At 40.2% G+C, this 19350-nt stretch overlaps 1 protein-coding gene across 1 annotated transcript in view; it reads right to left on the bottom strand.

The window, feature by feature from the left end:
* TOPAZ1 (testis and ovary specific TOPAZ 1) overlaps positions 1–8477 on the bottom strand; it is a 41378-nt gene extending 32901 nt beyond the window's left edge. The window contains exons 1-3 of the mRNA XM_042817478.1: positions 7376–8477; positions 3722–6179; positions 864–931 (exon numbers count right to left, since the gene is read on the bottom strand). Of these exons, the coding sequence (XP_042673412.1) occupies positions 864–931; positions 3722–6179; positions 7376–8477 (3628 nt within the window). The remainder of the gene's footprint in view (positions 1–863; positions 932–3721; positions 6180–7375) is intronic.
* Positions 8478–19350: the final 10873 nt, after the last annotated feature.

Raw genomic sequence — 19350 nt, 5'->3', positions numbered from 1 at the left:
GCGATGACCACTATCAGTCATCTTTTTTTGTTCTGTACAGGTCATTTGTCTTTTAAGAAGTCATACATCTAGCATAGGTTGATATGAATGAGGGTACTTAAGTGCATGACGAAATGCTACATTAATCAGACCTGGGAAGCAGGAGCTGCTTGATCTATTTCTTTGTTTTCAGCACAAGACGACTTAAAATTTTTTGGCTTCTAATTTTACTTGACTATGATGTAAAACAACAATTAGTTTAAACAAACACAGAAGTTACTGAATAGCACAGGACCTGCTTCCAGGTTTGGTTTCCATCACCTTAATTCTGCAGATGCCACCATATGTACCCTATTTACAAGATAAGAGGTCTCTAGCTGTAGACTTGCTCCCTACTTCTCCTCAGAGGTGTTGGTGTCTGAGCTCTTACCCCTCATTACCTTTCATTTTTGCCTTTTAATCACTAAGATATTAAATCTTTTCTCCTCTCACTATTCCCAAGGAAAAATTCACTCCTTTTTCTCCAGGATACTACTTCTACCCAAACTTACTCCTTCAACACGAACTTAACTAATATGAAAACACTCAGTGTCCTACTACTGTCTAATCAACTAACAGAAATTTTTGGTTAAAGAGCAAGGCATGTCAAAAGAGTACAATCAACAGACAGGAATCACAGAAAACGATGTTCTTGAAAGAGATTCGTATCATTTCAAAAGGCCTGCGTTTCATGTAACTGGGAAATCACTGTTACAATAAAAGACGTTATTAGCTGACACACTCTCATTTTATATGGAAAGTATAAATCCTAGGTTTTCCCCCTGAATATCTTCGTGGTTACTTTCTCCTTGATTTCACGTTCAAAAACTTCTAAAAACGCTTACCTTTTAGCATCAAATCCCATGAATTTTCAGCATCATTCAACTTTCCAGATTCTTGTATATTAATGTCTCTGTTTCGAACAAAAGGTATACTTAACATTCTCATCTTGCAAAACAGAATTAATCTAACTAGTTCTGTACAATTAAAGTTCTCACTAACGCTTTTAGCTATGGACAGATCCTTACTTACAACACACCACGCTCATTAGAGTGTTCTTAAATCTCTTTTGGCTGTTCTATGCTTATTCCCATAAAAGTACATGTAAATACACTAAGAAAAGCTAAGACATTTCCAAGTCCCAAATCTAAAATCTCATCACCTCCTTTCACCTTTGCTTAAAGTATTGAAAAAGGGAATCTCTTCTGTACAGTACATTATTGAAAGAGCGTACTAACAAACCAATTCATGAGCTTGAAATAAAGAAATGTCATTTGTAGTAATTTTACATTCAAGATATTTTGCATAGCAATGAATCCTAAAGGCAGCAAGAAAAACTTCTGTTTGCAGAAAGATACTTCGCTCACTTATTTTAAAGAATAGTTGGAAAAAAGAATGGCAATTTGCAAGAACCTATGAAAACAACAGTTCCCCAGTATGTGCAACTTTGAACTATGCAACACTGAGGTACAAATACCTACATAGGTCTATAAAAATTACTAAGAAGGAGATTTTAACTATGCCCCAGCAAGTCTGCAGAGATAGGAGGGATTCTTCTCAGAATCAGGTTCTCTGTAAGCTTTTTCCTTTCTCTCCCATGCATTTATTAGAAACGCAGAGGTTGAGTGATTTTGCTTATAACAACTATTCTTCTTTCAAATCACAGTGCAGATAGTTTCTGAAAGCTATCACCATCACAAACTTTTTTTTTTTTTTTTTTTTTTTTTTAAATGGAAAATATATAACAGAGTCAAGAGCCTGAAATCTTCATGTTCAGGTCAGAAGCCATTTCCAAATCTTTACCAAATTTTGCTGCGTAGTGTGGAACATTTACGAGAGCCACATCGTAAGATGTTGTCAAGAAGGTGCCTCCATCACATACAGCATGTTGCATCTATCACCAGCTTGAGAAATCTAAGAGCACTGACAGAACCTTAAGAAGTCAATGCATTTTAGAGTTCTGGAAATGAGGACAGACTCGGTAGTCAGAGTTTGAGTAGTGAATGCAGCATGATCTTGCATGCTGCTGCTGATTAAATTTAAACAAATCTCCTTACAGCACAAGCTGTGCTAACCAGCGTAGCTCAGTTTGCTACTCTGCATTTGAAAAAGGATTAAATTTTGGGAGTTTTACTTGAAAGGAGGAAAGTAAAAAGCAGAAGTGTCCTAAAAGCAAGAAAGGGTGCTGACGCTCTGTCAGAGGTAGTCGCCTTGTTCCCAAAGGGAATACTCATACTAACAAATTTACTATGACACAGCCTAACTATTTCTTAAGAAGTTGGATGCTCCTACTAAAGACATATCATCTGAATACTGCTCTTCACAGGTTTGCTTAAGCAGAAGTATTTTTATATTAAAAAAAGAAGCTTAATATTCTCATGTCTAGAAAACTGGTTGGCACACTGATTTCCTTGCTCTCTCTTGTGAGCTTAGTGACAGGAAAAGAAGTGCAGAGACACACAGAAAAAAACAAATGCAGTTATTAGATGGTGCAACATTGGAAAAAGTTAAATTAGCGTTTAAAATAAAGATAACCTAAAGCTACTCAGAAAGCACAGAGAAAGAAAATAAAACACCCATCAATAAAACCCCCTAATTTTCAGATGAAATTCTTGTGTAGTTTCTACCTAAAGAATTTAATCTTGAAATTCCTTCATCAAAGAAAAGTATCGGAGCTTAGAGAGAAAACAAGGCTACAGAGTTGATGAGTTAATCACAGAATGGAATCGTAGAATGGTTTGGGTTGGAAGGGACCTTAAATATCATCTAGCTCCAACCCCCTGCTATGGGCAGGGACACCTCCCTCTAGGCCAGGCTGCTCACAGCCCCAACCAGCCTGGTCTTGAATGCTTCCAGGGAAGAGGTATCCACAAACTCTATTCTGGTGTCTCACCACCCTCACAGTAGAGAATTTCTTCCTGATACCTATATTTATCCTCTTCAGTCAAATGCTATTTCCCCTTGTCCTGTTGTTACATATCTTTATAGAAAACCTCTCCCTAGCTTTCCTGTAGGCTCCTTCACATACTGGAAGGCCTATCTCACAAAGCACTATGGCTTGATTTATAAAAGCTTGTTACCGCACCCCCATGACTTTTATTATCACTTCAAAATCCAGAAAAACACAAATGCCTACAAATGCATATTAGACACTTGGTGAATGAAGGATCACAAATAACTGCAACACGTCAGCCAAATTACACATTTGAGAATTATTCACATGTGTGATTGTAGAAGAGAAGTGTGGATAGAGAAACTGAGAATGGAACGCTACTGTGGAGACAGTTGCTTACTCATACAGACTCAGTAAAAGAATATGCTACACCTAGAAAAAAGACAAATACTGTACAAATTTACATGTAAAATCTACTCTCAAAGGGATACTGCTTAAGTCAGATACTCAAAAATAATTAGTTATTAAGACAATTATCATTAATAATCAGCTTTGTTTGTATTTCATACTTCATTTCATCTATACCAATGCTTGAGGATTAGGTATTCCTTCCATTCAGAGTTTATCCTAGTTCTTTAAAACAAACAAACCAAAACAAAACCAAACCAGAAAAATTTATTTTCACTCAGAAAACTACTGTACCACAATCAAGCTTTGACACCTAGGAAGCCTGACAACTACAACCAAAGTGTATCAATACGAGGTTAAAGTACTTAGCATTATTGTCATAAAGCAGAACAATAAGCATACCTAAAATTACCATTTACTGAATGACTGTTTTCTGAAGTAACAGCACACTCGGGATATTGCTTTTCCTCTTTAATGAAGATGCTAGAACAGCATGCCTTTGCAGGACAATTTTTACTGTCTGTGACTGTAAACTCCTCTTCACCACTGGTTCCAAAAAGATCAGGGTCATCCTGGATCACATCAATGACAAGAACATCTTTGTTGTAAGCTTCAAGAACATCTGGAAACTTTTCACTTTTGTGTTGTGGAAGATTGACTTTTGATTTGCCGTCATCATGTATTTCTAATGCAACACGGTGGTCAACTGCACCCCCTGAATGACAGGAAACCTCTGATTTCCATACAAAATCAGTACCACAGAAATCAGGTGAAGATGATTCTATCTGTCTCTCAAGAGGACATGGGTATAAAAAGACAGGATCAGGGAGTGTGGACATCTCATCTGAAAGCTTTTCAGAGCCATTGTGCCGAAAGTCCTTACTGTTCACCTCATCAGCTTCTTTCTTCATGGAAGCTGTAGATACAGCATCACTTACTACAGGAAGAGGCTGCTGCTTCACCTTCATCAAGGTAGTCTTCTCATCTCTTTTCTGACTTCCTGAAACACTAGTGCTATCAAGCCCTGGTAGACTACAGGTTTTACTCTCAAACGAACTGACAGGTTCCAATGTCCCAGGTTCAGGTTTGTTTCTGCGTAAAGGTATTTTGAAATTTGTCAGGTTTCTGGTGTTTAGTACTGTTGTTTGTTCTAATTCAGAAAGCATCTGGTTCACAACTGCTGCTTTATGGTCTAAGTTGACTCTGCTTCGTTTTCCTTTAGACGCACTATTCTGGTCTGCCACAGACGGGTTTCTCTTTGTTTCAGTTCCTTTATCTTTTGCACTTGTAAAATTTGAGGTTGCTTTATTTTCTTGCATATCATCAGGGTTAAAAGACACAGCACTTTTAACCATATTAACTGGTGATTCCACATTTTCATTGCTCATTCTACAAGTCTCATAAATACCCACAGAAGAGGATTCTGAGATTTCAACTGAAGTTAGACAGTCAGCACTTAGATCCGTTATTTTATGTGCAGGTTCTTTGTTAACTTCTGCCAACGATGTATGCAAAACCAACTGTCTCAAATTCCCTGTCACAGAACTGTTTCTTACAGTTTTGACACTGCTTTCATCAGAGGGCTCTGCAAAGACTGGACTTAAAATTATTTTTCCTTCTGAGACAGACCAACGACTTTCAGGGACCCATCCAGAAGTCCTGGCACAAGATTCAATAGGCCAAACATGTATGCCAGTCATAGGTATTGCTCTTTGACAGGTAAACTGCTGCAAATTCTTCTTAACTTTATTTAATTTTTCACCCATCATGCTGTTGTGATGATTAGAAACATTACGGGCATGAGTTAGTGCTCTCGGGCTACCTGAAGTAGGAGAATAGCACTGTGATGCCACAGTGTTTGAATCTTCTCTTTCTGCTACTGTCGACAGATCAGATGTCTTCTCACAGCCATCTCCAAATGCAAGTAATTTAGTACTCTTCTTTCTCCTATTCTTTCTACTCTTTTGTGCTTCACAAGTATTGCTTTCTGTACGTAGATGAGATGCACAATCATACAAATCTGACAGAGCTGTTTCTTTATTATTTAGTCCTAAGGTTGCAGAGGAGTCTGAAGAGGCAACTGCAGCTTCTGCTGGTAACTCACACTTACTGCATTCATTATTGACATTTGGGAAAACAGTCTGCATGGCTGACATCTCAGTGATTTTCATCTTTTTTCTACTCATTCTAACAGCATTACATTTTTTTTCACTTGAGAACTTACTGCTTTTACTCTGGTTGCACAAAAAATGCCCTTTATGCTGAGCTTTTGCTTCTTTATTAAACACTAACCTATCTTTTATGACTGATCTCTCATTTTGCATTCTATTAGTGCTGCAATTTATATCGCTCTGTTCTTTATCACCAGGACTACTGGAAATCCTCTCATCCTGGGCTTTATGGAAGCATCCTCTTACATTAAAGGTGCTGATACCTCCATTCACTGAAGATTTTACCAATGTATCGATGCAACTACAGGCCTCCAATCTTACAAATGGATTCTTTCTTGTTACATCAAGCAAGTTATTACAGCTGTTTAGGCTGTTTCCACTATTCTCTGTATCAGCATGTTCTGCATTTATCACTTTTTCAGCTGCAGTTAGGCTAAGATTCTGCAAGCATGTGATAGAATCAGTTCTGGGTTTCCTTTTTTTAAATTGTACACCAGACTTTTTAGCTTCAGGATGACACAGAAAAATACTGCTTTGTGTCCCACTTAATGCATCAACTGCAGGAGATTCCAAGAAGTGAGATTCCTTTTCGCAGGGATTTTCTGATCTCATTAAGTGATTTGCCATACACTTCTTCACAGCTTGTACACCTGAGTTTTGTTTATTTTTTTTCTGTTTTTTCTTTGCTGCTCAGAAACAAAGCAATCTCATTAAAGAGCATGCTAAGGGAAAAAAACAACAACCTTATTGCAGAATTGTACAAAAAGAACAAAAAACAGTCAAGGTTAGTAAAGAGCATAACACTGCATAAGGCAAAAACATTTCAGTTGCATTTCACCACTTTTTTTCTTTAAGTAAGCACTGTTAGCAGCCTTAAAAGTATCAAATTATGTTGTCTTCAGAAAACTACAGATAAACAACAGAACCTGACGATGTTGAAAGGTCAATGGAAGCTGCATATTTAAAATGGGTGGAAACCAATTACAGCAAGTCTGCCAAGAAAATGCTTATGGCATTTGCACAATCAGCCTTACAAATCTTTTGTTTACACAGTACATTCTCTGTAATAGAAAAGCTTATAAACATAGTAATACAACCATTTATTTCAGATACATAGTCTGATTAAATGCTTAAGACTGTCCCAGATCCAAGAAAATTCCAGGACTTGCAATTTCGTAAAATACTTTTTACTTGAGAGCAAATACAGATTCTGTAAACCGTAAATGCAAAAATACGAAGAATTAACTTGAGAACATATTGGTAAAATTTTGTTAAGACCTCAATTTTCAAAGTAAAACAATTTTAATATCTCATTTTTTCAGGATACGGTATCTAGATTAATTATTTATTAGTAACCTGCAGCAAATGTTTGTCATTTGAATATACTCATTTTTAAAACAGCAAGAATGCCTTACAGATAATTGTCCTGAAAAAAGGAGATTTTTTTAAACCCTATTCCAGAACTGTTCAGCTGATATCATCCTCTTAATATCACAAAATAAAATCTAAAATGCTTACTCAGGGCCTGCTGCTCCAGATACCTCTTACTTCCCCTATTCACCCCCAGGTAACATGGTCTTCTCTTTTGGGCTAAATGACCACTTTTCTACTTCAAAAAAGCTTTCCCCTTCCTAAAGTCCCTATCTCAAGAAGTGTAGAGATAAGAGCTAAATGACTGGCGACATGTTAACAGGCTCTTTAAGACAGGATACACACCACTCTTTCCTGCCTGCATGACTTTGTCCCTCAAAGTCACTTCCACCTGCAGAAATAAAATTATCTCCTATTTTTAGTTTCTAATGAGATCTTACTGAGCACCATCTCTCGTCCTGAAAGCCCAAATTCTAGACCTGTACTTCTACAATGGGGGACAAATGCTTACCACATTCCTGCTTGCTATCTGCTCCTTTCTGAAGGTCTGAGCTCAGCTGATGTTCTTGGATGCAACACTTGTGCTGCTCTCCTCCAATCTCTGATTGTTCTTGGCCACTTAAGCCCTGCACACATAGCAATGGCAATGAGTCTTCCTCTGTCAGACTTGCAGAGTTTTCCTTGGACTCCACACACTGTGTGTACAGCTCTAACAGGGCAGGTCCTGGCCCTTGTAGTTCTGATTTCACCAAAGACTGCCTGCCTTTCTTTATCAAGTCTCTCTTTCCTCCCTTCTTTGGCTTTTTCAGCCTTTCTAAGGAACACCCATCCACACTCTCTGGGTTACCTACCACTTCCTGAGGTTTTGGTTCAGACAAGAAAGACTCCTCAGTCCCCAAACTCTTAAGACCTGGGATTTGCAGATTCAGTATCATTAAAGAGGCAGTGCCTTTCATTTCAGTGCTACACGCACCCTTTCTAGGCTGCAGCACCTCAGGTTCTGACAAACAGGAAACAACACTATGCCCCTCTGTCCTCTCAAGATCCTCCTCCAAGGCTGGGATTTGCAATTTCAATTCCATATAGGAATGCTTGCGTTTTTTTCCTGAGGGTCGCGTATTCTCCTGGAAACCAGAGAGGTTTGGTCTTTCTGGGCTGCCTGACAATGTCTTCCGCAAGTCAGTTCCTAAGCAAAACGACTGCTGACCTTGTCCTGTCTCTTTGCCTACAGTCTTTTCAAAACACGCTCCCGCCACTATGGCTGCTTGCCCACCTTCACACACAGCACTGTCTGATACCTGCAGAGCAGAATCATTCTTCCTTTCAGAAGACACCCTACTCTGTATCCCCTTGCTTTTCTTACCACCTGGCCTCTGCCTACTCTTGGCTTGCTCCTTCTGCACAGACAGAAGAAAAGTCAACTGCTCAGAGGAATCTACAGAGAGTGCAGCAGGTTGGGAACGTGAAGGTGAGGGCTGCTCGGATTCCCTCTCTGGCGCCAGCTGAGGACTCAGCTCGACTATCACCTGCTTCCCTAGCTCACACCCCACCTCCGCAGCCCGGAGAGCAAGCAGTGTCTCAGCCCCGACCACCTTCCCAGATCTTAACTGCGGCATTGTGGGGGACACCACCAAGCCCTGCAATCCCCACACACCTGCACACCTCTACCAGCACGCTGCCTAGCCCGGGCCCTGAGAAATACAGGCCCGAGCAGGAAGGGAGCACAACCTTCTCCTGCCGCAGCAGAGCCCGGCCCGAGAGAAGCACAGCCTGCGAGCCCACAGCCACCAGCCAGTTCCCACCCCACGCCTCCCTGCTGCCGCACAGACAAACAGCACCACCGGCTCTGCCGCCTCCCACCCCCTCCCCGCACTGCGGGTTCCTCGCCACTTCTCAGTTCACTGCTCCGGCTCTCAAGGCCCAGCACCTCCTGCCAGCGACGAGCAGCTCACGCAGTAGAGCGGGCTCCAGCCGCGCCGCGTCGCGTCATGGAGGCCCGGGCGGCGTGAGGGAGGCTCCGCCGCGCCCCTGCCAGGCCCGGCGAGGCCGTAGGAGCGTGGGAAGGCGGCAGCGCCCCTTCGCCGGGCGGGAGCTGGGGCAGGGCAGGGGCTGATGTGCCTCTGAAACACCAGGTGGCTGCAAACGCCAAAGTCGTCCAGACCTGAATGGAAAAAAAAAAAAACCAAACAGATATCCCAACTCTTTTAACGAGGGAGGTGCACTTGGTTGCATACTGGCAGTTTACATAGGCTTTGCATTTCAAATGAGGCATTTTGGGACAAAGTAGATGAAATAGTCAGACTGTATAGTCAGAAAACAGACAAAATTGACTTTTAGGCTTCAAATGTAGCAGTATCTCCAACACAGATTGATGCCAACAAAGTTTCAGGACCATTTACTGTGCGAGAATGTGAACACAGAAATTATATTACAAAACGCTGTTGTGGAAAATGCTAGGAAAATCATAAATGCCAGAATTTAGGAAGGTGTCACTTTAACACCAACAGTGGGATCAGCATAAAGGCAGATAGATGTTCATAAAAAGTATCCGAGGGAGCAGTCTGTTTCTGCCTGGGGATCATCCCCAGGATCTGTGCACAGAAAAGAGTCACAGAATTATAGGGGTTGGAGAAAACCTCTGGAGATCATCCAGTCCAACCCCAAGAAGTTTGTTGTGTCTCTCCTTTCTAGAAGTATGGTGCTGCAAAATGGAAGAACTTGAAGAGTATGGGTGTCCTTGGAGTCCAAGCCAACTAGCGTTGGCCTGCAGTACAGCTGTGGTTAAATTAGCCTGTATCTCCATCTACAGATAGGGATAACATATCACTATCCAAATAATGACAGGAACGTTGTCATGGGCAAACCTCTCCAAAAGTGAGTAAGTTAAGTTCCATATAAAAATGAAAAAGAACTTCTTTACTGCGAGCACTGGAACAGCCTGCCCAGAGAGATTGGGGAGTTTCTTTCTCTGCAGATACTCAAAGACCCACCTGGACTTTTCCTGCAATCTACTGTAGGGATCTTGCTTCAGCAGGGATTTGCACCAGATGATTCACAGAGGTCTCTTCCAACTCCTACGATTTTGCGATTCTGTGAAATAAAAGACAGGCTTGAAAACTTTCTTCTTATAACATTATATTGCATGTATATGGTGAAGTAGAAAAAAGTCAGTGAGTGACACACGGAAACTTACCAAAGCAGAAAATATAGGATTTTTAGCTTTTCTTTTTTCCCTTCAGCTTGGTGCTGTGCTTCAGATCTTGGCGACAGTAAAGACCTGGGCTAACTGCGCAACACCTACCATCTTGAGTGTGCTGCAGGGTGCCTGTTAGATAAAACATTCATCACTGGCAAAATTCAACCTTCTCGATCTCCAGTGAGTCATATAGACTGTAATTTTAGTAGCGATACAACAAAATGAACCAAAAAGCAGTATTAATGGGAATCTGGAAAAACGGCATTTGAATTAGCTTATTGCTTTCTAGTATCATTTTTGAGATTTAGTACCCAGTCAGTTATTTACAGTAATGAGAACTTCAGTCAGACCAGATTTTTATGAAATGGATAAAAATGTACTTGAAATGAATACTAATTAAAGACATTCTTCATGAAAGTCCTTTGGAAAAAAAAGACTGGAGCCTCAGAAAGGACGTTCTGAAGCAGCTGTGGATTATGTTAAAAAACAGATTGCATTCAGTCAAAAATATTGCTAAGGAGAGGTAGCATAAAAATTATCCTTCGGAGTGGAATCAAGGTAACTGTCTTTTAAAAATGCCTGAAGTAAGAGGCAGAGATTTAATACAAAGTCATACTATTAAAAACAAACAAAACCAACGGTGCGAAACATTTATTGAAACTGTAGATTAATAAAGTATAAATGACTTAAAAATTAAATAAACAGCTTAAGGGGGGAAATGAGTTATTTCCACATTTGAACATTTGAATTAGTAATGCTACAGTAGGTGTTTAAACTTATATTCTGAAATTCTGTCTTATTTGGAAATAAAGATAAATGCTTGCCTCTCCTATGTTTTTTAAGTGGTATGCTTCGTTACCATATCTAAACTTTAAAGCTAGTTCAGCTTTTGCTATCTGTTTCTGTGCTTCACTAGTTTCTTGTTCATCCTAGACACTTTAACAGTCACAGAAATACTGGATACTGTGTGTATGAAAATAAACAGGGAATCCTAGCGTCTAAATATATTTTTTCAGAATAACTGATATACTCAGAGGTGACTGTCAATTTCCAAGAGAGACAAAGGAATTTATGTGACTCGATTTATGTCAAGTCTATGAAATTACTGTTTTTTCCTTCTCTCAGAGAATCATAGAATGGCTTGGGTTGGAAGGGACCTTCAAGATCATCGAGTTCCAATCCCCTGCCACAGCCAGGTTGCCAACCACTAGGATCAGGCTGCCCAGGACCCCATCCACCTGGCCTCAAATGCCCCCAGGGATGGGGCAAGAGAAGCAAGTGTTTGTGCTTGTGCTTGTGCTTATTAGCCTCCCCAACAACATTATTTACATTACCAGTGTGGAGAAGTTGTGGCTGCAGATCTAACACTGATAAGTTCGACCAGCTTTCCCTGAGTTTTTGAAGGGCTGATATTTAGAAACACATAAATAACAGCTACATAGGTGAGTAAATCCCACACAAATTTTACTGGGCTGTATTTTAAACATTACTGATACACTCACCTAGCAACAGGAATTAAGTCTTCTTAGGCAACTGGAAACATTTTAAAAATGAATTGTCTTGTGAAATGTGAAAAACATCCCACTGGACTGCTTCCTTTTGCACTGCTTACATCTTCATGCTTGGCTGAGGGATAGATTTGTTAACTCCAGGAAACCTTAGCATGAAGTTTTCATCTGTGCTGTAATAATTGAGGCTGAGATGTGAATAATGTGCATAGTCTGTTACATTCCCAGAGTATGCCAAATTAATCCCATAAGAAATACAACTAAAACCAAATAGGGGAGAGTTTTAGTCCAGGGTGTCTAAAAAAGTATCCTTCTACAACCCCAAGAATTATTCTTTTCTATATTGGTTTTCCAAAGTTAGCACCCAAAGATACTAAGCACAAATGTGATTTTTAAACAACTTCTTTCCTCCTTGCCTTCCATTCAAATACATGGGCATTTTGGTTACAAAGGTTTATTGCTTGCCAGTTGAATTACGGTGTTTCCAGATATATACACCACTCTCTAAAACTGTCTTCGATTCATACTAAAAGATGTTTGTCTGCACTGTCACCGTGAACTCTGATAGACAGCAGTCGTGTTTGGATACCAATGGATGCACTTGGAAACCAGAGCTTACTGCTGACACTGTTAGAAATAAATATAGTAGTAGTACAGCTATTAATTGATGTACAGCCGCTGTGGTGTTGAAAGCAGAGGTACCTCAGTGGAGATGTGTGATTTGCTTTGCAAAGTAATTACACTGTGTGACATATGAGGGTAGACTGTGTGAATGCAGTGAGCGGCTGGTATTTCAACCATTATTTTGGTTGCTGGTTTTTCTTTTATTATAGGGCCGTACAGAGTAGATTAAAGTAACTGCATTTTCCACTAGTTTAAAATGAGACATGGAGGAGAAAGGACAGCTGGTGTATTTCATAATGGACCATCTGGCTTTTTTTGGTAAATCCTCCGATTCCTAATTTATTATAGAATTACAGCACGAAAATCAAAATTATTGATTGTGTGGAATCAATGTTTCCCTCTGGCACATTTTGTGCTGCTTCAGTTTTTGGCAAAGAATGATCTTAAAAGGAATAAGGACCTCTCACACAGAGCTTTTGCAAAGCTTGAAAGTCATCTGTGCCATTTGCATTAAATATATACATACTTGTAATCATGCTGCTTGACCAGCTATCTTCATGCTCATTTCTGATCTGAACATTGTAGAAAGTGGCACTAATCAGTTTTAAGTCCCCATGAGAGAATTGCTGCTTTAGGTTAAAATTCATTAATTTCATTGCATTCATTTCTTTCTCTAAAAAGAAAAAAAAAAAAAAAAAGAAACAAACCATCTCCTGGTTGGAGTTTAAGAAACTAAGTAGCTGGAATTTGAAATTTGGAAAATACAGGTACAGAAGAGAAGTTAATCGATCAAACAGGAGAATACAAATTAACTCTCAAATTATATTTAAATTATCTAAATAAAACATACCTTTGCTTTAGCTATATGGTACACAGCCACACACCTACCTCTGAATCTGCCTTCAGAATCAGCTTCTTTTAGTGGCTGGATGAAAAAAAATGTTGAACATAAGAGGAAGACATCTGCAATCCAGCAAGTACGTGACACCTCCATCTCACTGCCAAAAGGACTTGGAAATATGATTTCTGAATGAAAAAAAAATTTTAAAAAGGAGAAGAAATTGAAATTTGGTGGATCAGCACTAGAAAAGCCATGGAGTTAGAAACAGTAGCGGTGGAATAAGAAATAAGCAGAGCGTAATAAAATAGTAAATAACCTGGGAAAAGTAAAAAAAAAAAAAATTGCCCTTAAAAAGAAAGAGTGGTGTGGTGAAGACAGAATGTCACGGGATCTTCTTTGTGGTTCAGATTGACTGAAGAAAACACAAAGGCATCTTCAGCAGTATTCTTAGGAAGAAAAACTACAACAGCCTTGAACTTTGGGTGGTGACACTGACCAATGGCAAACCAGAATCCAAATCCTAATTAACCTTGCTGCTGGACATTGAACTAACCTCAGTGACTGACTCCTAGCTTCAGTTTCTTACACTGGGGCCATTAAGGCCTTACATTGAAGTCCACTTAATAATGTTGAGGTGGCTGACACACACAATGTGGAGCCTTACAGTCAGAATAGCTTCCTGTATCTTTATTTATTTATTTATTTTCCCCCTTGGACACTTCATCCATAATCATCAGATCATTCCACATCCATCAATACATTCTACAATTGTATTGCTTTTAAGCCTGTGGAGTGTATTTGCAGTTACTGTATGTTTTCAGAACTTGAATGGCACTTTTCCTGAGCTGCAGATCTAGGAAATGATTGCTGCTTGCCCTTTTCTCTTTGGTGACAATACTACGCTCTAACAATGACAGTACCTTCTGCAGTTGATGAGAAATGATTTTTTCAGTCATGCTGACTGAATTGAGCAACTGACTGATTATAAAACTTCCTCCAACAGAAGCAGCATACAACTGCTTTAATGTGCTGGTTTCTAAATATTACCCACTGGCACAACCAGGGTAAACTATGGAAAGAGATTCTCTTTCAGAATTTCTTTCAAAAGCTTTCTATTAGAAATAAGGCTGGCAGTAAGTGATTATACATTAATAGCAGTGTCACTGCTCAGTGGACAAGTCAGAATAGTAGGGCAGTTAATTTTTTTCTTGTCTGCAGTGCTGGTGTTGCACATGGCATATGTGTACCCATTTATTTCAATCATTCCTCTCTGGCTGCTGAGTAGGTACAGAACATTGTGCCACTTCATCCAAATTTCACTGTGCTGGGATGGAGACCACAGAGATATTACATTTCTGCATATTTCATGAAAACAGACATCCACGTAGATGAGAAATGATCCATGGAGAAAAAAGAGATACTAGGCTTAGTCTTTAGTAAGTGTCAGTGTCCACAGAAAGAGATGTCAGGTTCCAGATCTTGTCCTACTGCTGACAGAGTTGTGGGTTACAAGTTCTTCTGTAGGGCTACAGACAGGACTTGCTATCAGGGGATATCTAGCTTATGAGAAGATGCATGTGAGCAGAGAGCTTTCATAGGAATTACACTTGTTAACTGGGGCCTCCAATACAGGAAAGACAGGGAGCTGCTGGAGATGGTCCAGAGGAGGGCTACAAAGATGGCTGGGGGCTGGAGCACCTCCCCCACAAAGACAGGCTGAGGGAGCTGGTCTTGTTCAGCCTGAAGAAGAGAGGCTGCAAGATGACCTAGTTATAGCCTTCCAGTACCTAAAGGGAGCCTATGAACAGGAGGGGAGCCCACTCTTTACAAGGGTAGGACAAGGGGAAATGGTTTTAAGTTGAGGGAGGAAAGATTTAGGTTGGATATCAGGGGAAGTTATTCATCTAAAGATTGGTGAAGTGCTGGAAGAGGTTGCCCAGAGGGGTTGTGGATGCCCTGTCCCTGGAGGTGTTCAAGGCCAGATTGGATGGGGCCCTGGGCAGCCTGGTCTAGTATTAAATGGGGAGGGTGGTGGCTCTGCTTGTGGCAGGGGGATTGGAGATTCATGATCCTCGAGGTCCCTTCCAATCAAGCCATTCTATGATCCTTGTGGCCAGAAGGCCCTCAGTGTGTTAACAGTTTCCTGAAATCAGGGCACCCTGGATAGCAGCTGCGAAGTGACATTACTCTTTGCAGCCTGAATAAGTTACTGGATTTCTGAGGAAGCAGTGAGGAAGGAAAGGTATGTCCCCTTCTGGTGGTAACACTGCTGCTCGACCTGTGTCTGCCATTTTGCCACTGAAATCTGGCATCAGCAAAGTAACCTCAGCTTTGTGGAAGGGATTTGAATGAGCTGGCTGGTACTGCCTTGCTCTATGCTTTGCTGGAAGCTTGGAGCAGGCTGAAAGAACAAGAGGATGCATGAAGGTGATCAGATTTTAGCAATAATTTTTTTCTAATAGTAATTTTTTGTTTATATCCACCATCATAAAAAAATAACTGCATATGCTTCAAATTTAGGAAAGTTGCCCTGCTTAACCAACACATACCTGTGTTAGTTATTATATCAGGCTTCTCAGTTAATCCAGATCTGATAGGAAAAAAATTCCTTGCTCTATAGCTAGAAACATTTTAAGTGGGGAACCAACACTGATCACAAAAAGCATAAAAACAAATTTAACTTGGAGCTTGTCTGACGAATTTGCATTTAAGGAAGCAAAAATACAGCTTCATCTGAGACAGTATGATTCAGTGGTAGTTTTACTTACTTTAGTATTAGCACGTAGCTAAAGTAGCTGCATTCTGACCTCTGTTTCCTTCTGAGCATCATGGGAGACATCTTTTATTCTGGCCACAATACTTCATCCTTCCTGTCTGCTGTGACCTCCTAGCAAGATTGCTCCTTCCACTCTGTGCTGATTGGCATTAATCTGCCTGCTGGCTGAGCTGCTGTGAGCCCTTGTTGCTCATAATCAGACTGCAGCTCAGAAGGACACCAGGAGAGGCACTGTTAGAGCACAGAATATTTTTGTGTATTCTTGCTACCAAAATGCACTGTGCATTAAGAATGTGGTACACCGCTCTTGTGTTCTTCCAGAGGCACACAGAAATATTAATAAACCAAAGTAATATCTCCTGCCCATTTTTGCTAGTTAAATCTTATTAACTGTAACCAATCTGTAAGATAAGATGGATATAATGTTCATCTTCCAAGAAGTCGGAATTAAGATCTGAGATATTGGAAATGAATTGTTGAAAACTGGAACAATTAGAGAAGAAACATGGTCTGTAGTTTCAATTGTCTTTTAAGCTAATGAGATACATCTGTGCTACAGGGAAAATGAGGTTAGTTTAGTTTTCTCACCGTTCTTCCCATTGTAACTGATTCATTTGGAAAATATCAAGACCTGACATCCACATAAATCTACCATTAAAATTATTTAAACCAACCAGCTATTAACAAAAGTTGCATTCCTTACAGAAGGCTTAGAAAGGAATGAGCCTGAAAGTCATCAACCACAAGTTACATGGCCTTGGCAATTCTGTTCAAACTCAACCTGTGCCCAGCTGTCAAGCTTTTACCTGTTTAAGAGCACAGCTTGCCCTGACACAGGAACAAGGGCTTCTATGGACTGAAATCAAAAGCCCAAGTTGTACCTGTAAGTAAAAGAGGGAAGCGACACAACTTCAAAAGATCTAATATTACTTCTTGCCTGCAGCTAAATTTGACATCTAAGTCAGCCATCTAACATTAACCACGTGATAAGTCTGAATTCTCAGAATTATTCCAACAAGTGAACCTCCTCCTTGGTCCACGTGAATTTACAGGAAAAGCATTCTTACATGTAGTTTATGCTGTGTAGTAAAATTACAAATAAATGTAAATATCTTACTTACACTTTTAAAAAGTTGTTCTTGTAGATATAAATGCCTTTAATAGCAATTTTTACTTGCAGCATATGTTTGTTCTTCATATTCTGTTTTGAAGCATGAAAAGAGCCAGGTGATGGTTCACATTTGTATTGCATACTCAGGCATCTGAAAAAACACACATGAAATTTGTTTGTTGCCTTCTGTGGGCTAAGAATGATGCCTGAAATTATTCAGCTGATCATGTCTAAGCCAAACTGAGCGGAAAGCACCACCTTTGGAGGGATATACTTGCTGCCGTGTCTCTTCACAAGATCTAATAACCTTTGTATCTCATTTTCACATAGCATTTTGCCACTTAAACACACTCTGTGGTCCTCCCATTTTGCCATTCCTAGCCACTGAGCAAATTCAAAGGTGTACCCACAGTCAAACGATTATTTCTAGTTGTGAGCCTGTTTGGGAATTTCTAGCTAACATTTTACTTTAGTTTAATTGCAGACTTCCATGAACACACAGTATTGCCTTACTTTAGAGGCTGTATTTGCTAAAATGGACAGATGAATTACGCATCTCTGTCTTGTTTAAAAGGCTGGACACTGTGTGCAGTATTTATTTCTAACACCGCTTCTTCAGATGCCTGTTTTCTGATATCCTTGTCCTACCCTTTGGCTAACTGTGGAGTGGGAAGGAGGTAGATGTCAATACTCACCCGCCTCCTGGCAACCTGCAGTGCAGCCAGGCTCACTGCACTGCTGAGAGGCTACGTGTGGGGTCACACAGAGCAATGTGATGGCTTTTTTTGGTATTGGTTAACTCCAGAAAAAAAAATAGCAGGACAAAAGCCAACAAAGACACCGCTAAGATGATAAAAGGAGGCAAAGGTGTGAGGCATGTGTGATGGGCACAGCTCTCAGGTGCTGACCTGCGGCAGGAGGGAAGCCTTGTTCCCAGCCCCATGCATGGTCCCTGGCCCTGCAACCTGGGCTGACCTCTTGTTTCTGAATGAGCAACCATGCTCTTTGCATTTACCGTGTCCTTTCACTAGGGGGATGTGTGGATTTCGAAGTGACCATAAAGCTGCCTGAAATCAGTGGTTCACCAACAATTTTCATAATGCCCGTGTCTTCTTTTCTGTGAAAATAGATGCTAAAGGAATGCCTGATGTGCATGAAAACTGCAGTTCATACAATGAACCTAAAACCTTGGTTTGAACTCTCACCTCAGGTTTCATGTCTGTTGTCTTTCAAAGCAACACCTATGTGAATGTTCTGGTGACCTTTTAAACTGCAAGTTCTTGGGTCAGGAACTACTCTCATGGGAATGAGAGTGCAGCACCAAGCAGTGGAAATAGCAGGTTGCCACTGTGTACTATGTGTGCGAAATAGCAGTAGAAACGTGTGCAGGGCAACTGAAGGAAAAATTTAATCAGATATGGCCTTTAAATATTGACTAATTCATTTAGCACTTGAAAAATATTTGGGGCATGTAAATCTGTCTTCTAATACTGTAAATAGCGACTGCTGGTAGTCTCTAGCTGGATTCAGGGAACACTGTTAGTCAGAAAGACCTTCCCTCCTGTTTGCTGTTACTCACAAGAGCTGGAAACAGAATCAGAAATGTCATTCAGATTATTCAACTATAGTACTCTTAATATTAAAAGGTACCTTTTATGAAAAAAACTATATTTATTTTGAGGAAATTAAACTGTGTTGTATTAAAGTGCCAGAAGTTCTTACAGATAGGAATGCATGCAATTGATCTGCTCATTTGCTCCTGCTATTTTATGAAATTCTCAAGATAAATTGTTTTCCAGAATCATAAAGTGTTTTAGGAGAAATGTTGGTTGTGGAGACTAGATTGGATTTTTCAGGAGTGAATGGCAAAGCTGTGGACAAATAGTGATGACAAAGTAATATTTTGATATGATAATAACTCTAGACAGAAAGTATTTAGCTGAAGAACATAACAGAGGACACTTTCTTGATTGCTGGGAACTAGTATTAAGTTAGTTCTCCCAGAAAGCCTGAAGACACAAACAGATCTATTTTAACTCAGTCCACTGGGGTAACCAGGAAAAGTAGAAAAATAGTTTCTTTAACAAAGTGAATTAGGTCTCTTAACTACATCTGCACTCTGCCATCTTGAGCTGCTTTATGGCACGAACAGTTGCTTAGCTGATACCAAATAATGCCTGCAACTCAGTCAGAGGGTCCTGGCAGCTAGATCTTTCAGTCAGTATAAAACTTATATGCTAGAGTCATATAAGATCACCAGGTCCAACTGCCAACCCACCCTACCATGCCCACTGACCACGTCCCTCAGTTCAAAACGGTTCTTCAGCACCTCCAGGGATGGTGACTGCACCACCTCCCAAGGCAACCTGTGCCACTGCCTCACTGCTCTTCCTGAAATTTTTCCTGTATCTAACTCGAAAGATAATATCTTAA

Source organism: Centrocercus urophasianus, unplaced genomic scaffold (assembly GCF_019232065.1).
Source record: "Centrocercus urophasianus isolate 14NV4802_14NV808 unplaced genomic scaffold, USGS_Curo_1.0 seq_16, whole genome shotgun sequence".
Lineage (NCBI taxonomy): Eukaryota > Metazoa > Chordata > Aves > Galliformes > Phasianidae > Centrocercus > Centrocercus urophasianus.
This window is presented reverse-complemented; position numbering and strand designations above follow the sequence as displayed.